The sequence below is a fragment of the Alnus glutinosa genome, chromosome 1 (genome assembly GCF_958979055.1).
Source record: "Alnus glutinosa chromosome 1, dhAlnGlut1.1, whole genome shotgun sequence".
In the NCBI taxonomy this organism is placed as follows: domain Eukaryota; kingdom Viridiplantae; phylum Streptophyta; class Magnoliopsida; order Fagales; family Betulaceae; genus Alnus; species Alnus glutinosa.
In genome coordinates this window covers 852,193-859,230 of record NC_084886.1, presented here as the reverse complement: position 1 = coordinate 859,230, position 7,038 = coordinate 852,193, and the positions used below count along the sequence as shown (strand labels likewise).

Genomic DNA, 7,038 nt, shown 5'->3' with positions numbered 1-7,038 from the left:
GCGCTGAGCTATCATGCCATGTCAGCAAAAAGGTCAAAAAGATATTTTCCGAAATGGGCTCTATCTTTCCCACTATATCGTTCCCCCAAAAGCTGAAAATTGTCCCTCTAGCTTAAGCTTAGTTTAGCTTCAGCTTGAAGGCTTGAAGCTTCCAAGAGTCTCCAAAATTAGGGTTTCGTTATGGGGAGTCCTCGATCCAGAACCGGAGATGGCGCGGTGCCGTGCGATTTCTGCGCTGAGCAGAGTGCGGTGCTGTACTGTAGGGCGGACTCTGCGAAGCTGTGCCTGTTCTGCGACCAGCACGTGCACTCGGCCAACTTGCTGTCCCGGAAGCACGTGCGCTCCCAGATCTGTGACAACTGCGGGTCCGAGCCGGTCTTGGTTCGGTGCGCCACCGACAACCTGGTGCTGTGCCACCAGTGCGACTGGGACGCCCATGGTGGCTGTTCCGTGTCCGCCTCACACGATCGCAGCCAAATCGAAGGATTTTCTGGGTGCCCCTCAGCTCGCGAGCTCGCTTCCCTCTTGGGCGTCGATCTCGAGGATAAGAAGGTAAATCCGAATCCATCTGGGCCGTTGATCCAGAGCTGGAGGACTGGTGGGGATGTGATGAACGACCCGTCGTTGTGGGGGTACGACAAGTCGAACGCGGGGGTGGTGTGTCTGCCAGACCTGATTGTGCCGAGCAAGACGGTGGTAAAGAGACAGGGCGGTCGGAGTGGTGGGAATAGGGGGCTGGTGATGTGTAGGCAGCTGGTGGAGCTTTTAAGGAGGAGTGGTGACGGGTGGGAGGGGCTGGTTGGTTTGGGGAGTGGCGGTGATGGTGATGGTGGGATTGATGGGTTTGTGGATGCCAGCCCTGTCGTTGCTCAGCAACAACAGCAACAACAGCAACCACAGCAAGAAGCGCCGGTCACGGCTTTGCTTATGATGGATTTGAAGGAGAGCGATCGCATTGTGGATGGTGATGTGTTGTGGGACAGAAATCCCAGAAGTCAGAGCACCCAGGTAACGGTTTCGGACGTTTGATGTATATATATTAGATGCTGATTTTGTTTTAACTGTCTGCTTTCTCTTCCTCTTTTCTCTTTCATCTGTGAAAGTAAGCTAGTCACAAAAACATCACTATGCTGTGGCATCTGACTATGTAGGAAAGTTCCTTCTTTTAAAGCAAGGAAATTTATTCTTTTAAATTTTATGGGACTTTCATTGCGAACCAGTTAGTCTTTCGCATTGATAGTGCCGTTATTGCTGTGTTGGAACTTTTTGAATTCAAATACTTTGGCTTAGCAGGGTCTTCAGATTCTTGGTTGAACTTTTTATTTGCTTGTTTTCAGTTACTTGTTAGTTAATTTTTATAGGTTGATAACACTCGGTCGAAGGGCGCCTGAAAATTTCTGACTTGATGATGTTCCCTTGTAGATATGGGATTTTAATCTTGGACTGTTGAGGGGTCATGAAGAAACGGGTACACTGGAAGTTGCCTATGGTGCAAATGATGCAGGATTTATGATAAAAAATTTTGGTGAACTTACGAAAGAAACACCTTTGAATAATACAAAAATGATGGGAGATATGTTCCAGATGAATTGCCCTATTGCACGTGACGATATGGCGTTCAATGTAAGTCCATATGAGTTCTTTAATATTTTAATTATGTTTTCTTTAATAGATCTCTTTTTCCTGTGTACTGCATAGTGCATTGTGTCTGAAACTCGATATTGTCCCCATATATGTAATCTGTCTAGTCTCTTAACTGTTTCTTTGCTCAATCTTTCTTGACAACCTTTTAGCATTCAATGGCTGTGGTTGGAAGATGCTAGATTCTTGGAAAATACTGGTTTCTTGTGATTTATAATGTGGACGGAAAAAAAAAAGGGGGCTTATGACTTATGTCTGTCCATTCCAGAAATTTCTTCTAAATGTTCCTTAATTTTCTTCTCATAATGAAGCAGCGTATTTAATTTTATTCTGCAGGCATTTATAAATATAATTTTGCCGCTCCGATTAAAAAAAAAAAAAAAACACAACAAAAAAGTGGCTGGAAATAGAATGGCTGCCATGGTCATGGCTGGGTGCGCGGTGATAGCCCCCAGCCATGGTTGGGTCGTCCCAGGCATGAAGTGGCCTAGTTGCAGTCACCCTACCCAACCATGCACGGTTGTGGCTGGGGCTGTGGCTTGGATGAGCCCAGCCGTGGCTAGATGCTAATTTTTTCTTTTTCTTTTTTTATTTATCCAAGGTGTATACTTGTATTTTCAAGTTGTCTCTGTTATATACTTGATGGAAACCATTATCGGAGATCACGATGTGCAAATGCTGAAAGCACATGTCCAAAATTCATTAAACTGGAAACTTAGGTCGCAAATGTTAAAAACACTAGAACAGGCGTCATGATATATTTTGCCTCTATTGTTTATAAATAGAACGAGTGATTGGAAACAAAAGGATATCTTTTAGGTAGACTATGTAGATGGTTTATTGCCGACATGCTAACAAATTTGGCAAACATGAAGGCTTTTGAGAAGAACACGACCTGGTAGATTGATTGGTAAAGCATAAGTAAATTGAATCGGGACCTTCTGATGATATAGACAGCATCGTTTACTTTCTTTCTTTGTGCAATGTTTGACGCCATTCTAGTACACAAGGGCCCCTTCAATAGTACTGACATGTCTTATTTGGATATACAGAATATCTCGAATAATCCCACAACCAGCCTAGGGCCAGCAACATCTGAGAGCAACAACCTACCTGTAGGAAGGCCATCGTCAGGTAAAGCAAGAGGTTCCAGTGGTTCTAAAGAGTTCCAGCTTGTGGAACAACCTTTTCTTGTCGGGGGTGACCGTGTGGGAACAGCAGCACCTACCAAGGCAGATATGGAGCTACTGGCACAGAACAGAGGCAATGCCATGCAACGGTACAAGGAGAAGAAGAAAAACCGAAGGTACATTTTCATCTGCTGGTTTTCTTTCCAATCTTAATTTGACTACTATTCTCTAACATTTTTCTATACGTTTGAACTATATCATGGATAGATATGAGAAGCACATACGGTACGAGTCGAGGAAAGCAAGAGCCGATACTAGGAAGCGAGTCAAGGGTCGGTTTGTGAAAGCTAGTGAAGCTCCTGATGGTTAATTGCATGCTGAGATGACCTTCTCCTTTACTCACTGTGTGTAAATATGTTTGATCATATTCTTCTCACAGTAAATGTATAATTTTGCAGTCTTTTTTCTTCCTTTTTTTGTGCATTAACTATTATTAGTTAATAGTTAATAATTTTGCAGTCTGCTGTCTCTCTCTCTCTCTCTCTCTCTGACTCACACATACAGAAGAGACATGTTATATTTTTGTACATATTTTGTACATTATTTTTTTAAAATTAACTATTGACTCTGTAGGACTTATGCAAGAGTTCTGTAAATTTAATGTTTAATTTAAAAAAAATGATGTTCAAAATTATTTCTCTCCTCAGAAAAGCACATGGACGACGTTCTGTAACTTGGACTAAAACGTGGCACAATCAACAGCGCCACCACCGACAAGATCACTGGGTGATGTTCTGGTTTATGTTAAATTATTGCATTAAGGTCTGAAAAGGCTGCGGAATATGGCAGATAGTAGCTCGGTGGCCCATTAGGTTTCACGGTCATTTGTTTAGAGGCATTAAACAACTTAGATTTGTCATACAGGCTACAGTATATTATATAATAATGCTTGCTGTTTCTGATCTTCCCAATGAATGACAAATCTTTATTATTTTGGCACATTTTGTCAACATTTTTTAAGGTTGTGGTATAGAACATGCGATTGCGAATCATAAGACTGATTTAAGGATAAAGTTTTCTTTCAATGAGAAAACTTTGTGAATATGTTCTTTTAAATTGAAATTTGTCTTTAAAACATGTATTTTTTACATGCATTGCTCTCTGATAATCTTCATAGTTAGAACCGTGCGGCCATTGTGGGACCACCACTGTTCAACCACACAACAGTGGCCAGTGGGGTCTCCTTCAGAAATCAGAAAGAAGATGCGAGTCCAACCGGCGCCAAATAAAGTTCTTTCATATTCTTTGTTTTCAAACCAAAGGCTAGTCAGAATGTATATTGCTACATTTCAAATGAAATTACATTAATTTTTTGGCCTTTATTTGACCGACTTGATAGCTGCATATATTACGGACGGACTTTTTCACGCAGCCAGCAAAGTTGGTAAGTTGACTTGACTAAATCTTACCCATTGCCAAATTATTTTACTCTATTGGATAAGCCGGCCAGTATATATATATATATATATATGTATGGAAGAGCTACTTGAGATTATGTAAATATCATTGCCAAGGATTCTTAACTCCTACACGATGGTTGCCCGAATTTTAGTTTTTCTTGTATTTGCTGTTGCTATTGCATCAGTAGATTGCAACTCAGAAGGTATGGAAATTGCGTTCATAAGTATTCCTTTTTTACAAAATATGAAAACTGTTTGGCTGTTTTGAGTTGTTTGTTAATGTGTTTCATTTGATATCAGAAAACAAAATTTCTGGCAAATGGGAAAACCATGTTGTTTAATAATTAATGTCTCTCAACCTGAGTTAATTTTGTTTCCAATCCTAAACAGGGGAAGCCCTTCATGCCTGGAAAACCAAATTGGTAGACCCTAACGGTGTCCTTCAGAGCTGGGATCCAACGTTGGTTAATCCATGCACCTGGTATCACGTTACTTGCAACGGTGATAATAGCGTCACAAGGGTGTAAGCATTCTTCTTCTCTACAACACATTTGTCTTCTTCTTCATCAAGTAGCCTACTCCCTGCTTCTTGATTAACTAAGTTTCATGACATGTTTCACAATTGAAGGGACCTCGGCACTTTCGGGAATTCTTGTCCCTCAGCTTGGAGCCTTGTCTAATCTTCAATATTTGTAAGATCATTTTCTCGCTTCCACTGCAATAGTGATAAACAAGATAGTTTTTTGGGAAATCTTTCTCTCAAAAAAGTGAAAAGATCAAAATATTAATCATACCGTGGCAATTTACTGGCCGGCAGGGAGGTATACGGAAATAACATAAGTGGAGTCATACCAACGGGTATTGGTAACCTAACGAGACTGATTAGCTTGGACCTGTACCAGAATCATCTCTCTGGGGTCATTCCATCATCTCTTGGAAACTTGGTCTCCTTAAGGTTTTTGTAAGTACCTGTCCAATTTCCTTTGAAAAAAGAAATTATACAGTCTTCGAGGGTGATTTTGTATTGTCTGCAGGAGATTGAACAGTAACAAGCTTAGTGGCGTAATACCAGCAGAGGTCCTTCAGCTTGTTAGATGGGGGAATTTGATGATTTTGTGAGTTAACTCCATCATAATTCTCTTGTAAAGCTCTGAAAGTGTTTTGTCTTTTGAGTTCAAGCCATGTGTTTAGTATTTCAACACTGTGTATACACTTTCACTTTTTGTTTCTAGGAAGAATTGACTTGATTTATCTGACTTTTATTTCTATTAATTCCATCTGATCCCGAAAGAATATAAAAACAATGAATAAATAATCATCCTTCGTATTTTTCTAATAGCAATTTCCATACTATTATTTATCAGGAATGTATCAGACAACCAGCTGGTAGGGAGTGCCCACCGCACAAACACAAGAAGTAAACATACTATTACCTTTGACAACATGCTCTATGGCTAATTTACTAATTTTGCAGCTTATAATTTTTTTTTTATTTGTTTCATGGGGTTGTAGGATTTGCAGTTACTAAAATAATACAAGATTCAAGAGCTCGGAAGTAAATGGCCATGGCCAGGTAGCATGCAGCTTTGGAATAAATTTGTAATTTTTGAAGCCCAATGTTCATGCCAATAAACCTCTCTACACAGAGGGCCATTATTTATGTCAGTAAACCTACATACTGATTTGTAGCTCTTTTATAGCTCCGACATATATGCTTTGTTGAGTATACTTGAGTGAGTGTAAAAGGATTGAGTCCCATATTAAAAAGATATAAGAAGTATGAGTGATTAATATAGCATAATTAGGCCCAAATTCATAGGCTTAAGCTTTTAAGTTGTGTGATGTATCATCGTAATATATTATGGGCTCACTAAAAAGAGTTCCCACGGTGTCATTCTTCCAAACAAGCTTTTCTTTTTTCTTTTCTTTTCTGTTCTTCCTACCAAAATACATTCCCTCCCCCTAATTTCCTTTTAGTCAAGAATAAATTCGTATCATTGACATGGACTGACCTTTCCTAGTAACTTTTTATGGGGGTGAATCAGGCTAAGCCCAAAACTTATGGACTGGATGTTGGTTACTGCTCTGAATAGCCTTATTCAAACTTGACAGGCCACAACATAGCAAAAACCCGCTATGATTGTTATAAAAAATTTCTTTTTTCTTTTTCTTCTATTTTTTTGTTTTCTCTTAAAACAAAAATATTACACAAGCAGCCTCAAACACAAAACACTTGAAAATATAAAAACAATTTTCATCGTATAACAATATGTTACATGTTACGATCGTAAGTATTTCACATAACTTATGTACTATCTTAATCATGTATATATAAGTTCTTAATACCCTCCATTTACAAACCGATTTTTAAGAGTAAGTTCTACCCAATGTTAGTATAATTCGTATCAAAGACAACTACCATGTTGAATACTGATAGATGAGTGGAGCTGTCAAAAGAGAAATGGTTATTATCGGATTAATGTCGATAGAATAGGTCACTACTTACGTCGGGTGCAGAGCGTGACTGTATATTAAAATCATAAGTTTATCACATAATTTAATTACAATCTTAACCATGCAAATATATTAACAAAGAAAAAATATATATCAACAGAGATGTCCGATTCCTTATCCGATTCCCATAATGGTGGTTCCCGTGTATATGGATCTTTTAAAAGTCAGTAGGAGGGGCCCGAGACAAGTAGCAAATCAGGCAAAGCTACTTTGGTTGAAGCTTTAAAAACAAATTGAATTTGACTGTACGTGGAGGGAAAGGAGTGGGAATTAGTTGTTTGCCTTTATTGTTA

General features: G+C 39.3%; 2 protein-coding genes across 4 annotated transcripts; both read left to right on the top strand.

The window, feature by feature from the left end:
* On the top strand, positions 1–3,735 carry LOC133864102 (zinc finger protein CONSTANS-LIKE 15-like). 3 transcript variants are annotated; one of them, XR_009899465.1, is made up of 5 exons: positions 1–1,008; positions 1,423–1,623; positions 2,694–2,947; positions 3,039–3,215; positions 3,479–3,735. XR_009899465.1 is itself a non-coding variant. In XM_062300323.1 (5 exons), the coding sequence occupies exons 1-4, from the start codon at positions 181–183 to the stop codon at positions 3,139–3,141; spliced, it is 1,386 nt and encodes a 461-aa protein (XP_062156307.1). In that variant the 5' UTR covers positions 1–180; the 3' UTR covers positions 3,142–3,175; positions 3,479–3,735. The 3 variants fall into 3 exon arrangements, 2 of the variants coding, with proteins under 2 accessions (XP_062156307.1, XP_062156315.1); XM_062300323.1 differs by having other exon boundaries at positions 3,039–3,175; XM_062300331.1 differs by lacking the exon at positions 3,479–3,735 and having other exon boundaries at positions 3,039–3,415.
* Positions 3,736–3,914: 179 nt separating this feature from the next.
* Positions 3,915–5,957, top strand: LOC133864128 (leucine-rich repeat protein 1-like). The gene is made up of 7 exons (XM_062300359.1): positions 3,915–4,434; positions 4,622–4,754; positions 4,834–4,923; positions 5,049–5,192; positions 5,266–5,346; positions 5,596–5,648; positions 5,744–5,957. Exons 1-7 carry the CDS (start codon positions 4,365–4,367, stop codon positions 5,788–5,790), a joined length of 618 nt encoding a protein of 205 aa, XP_062156343.1. The 5' UTR covers positions 3,915–4,364; the 3' UTR covers positions 5,791–5,957.
* The last annotated feature ends 1,081 nt before the right edge of the window (positions 5,958–7,038 follow it).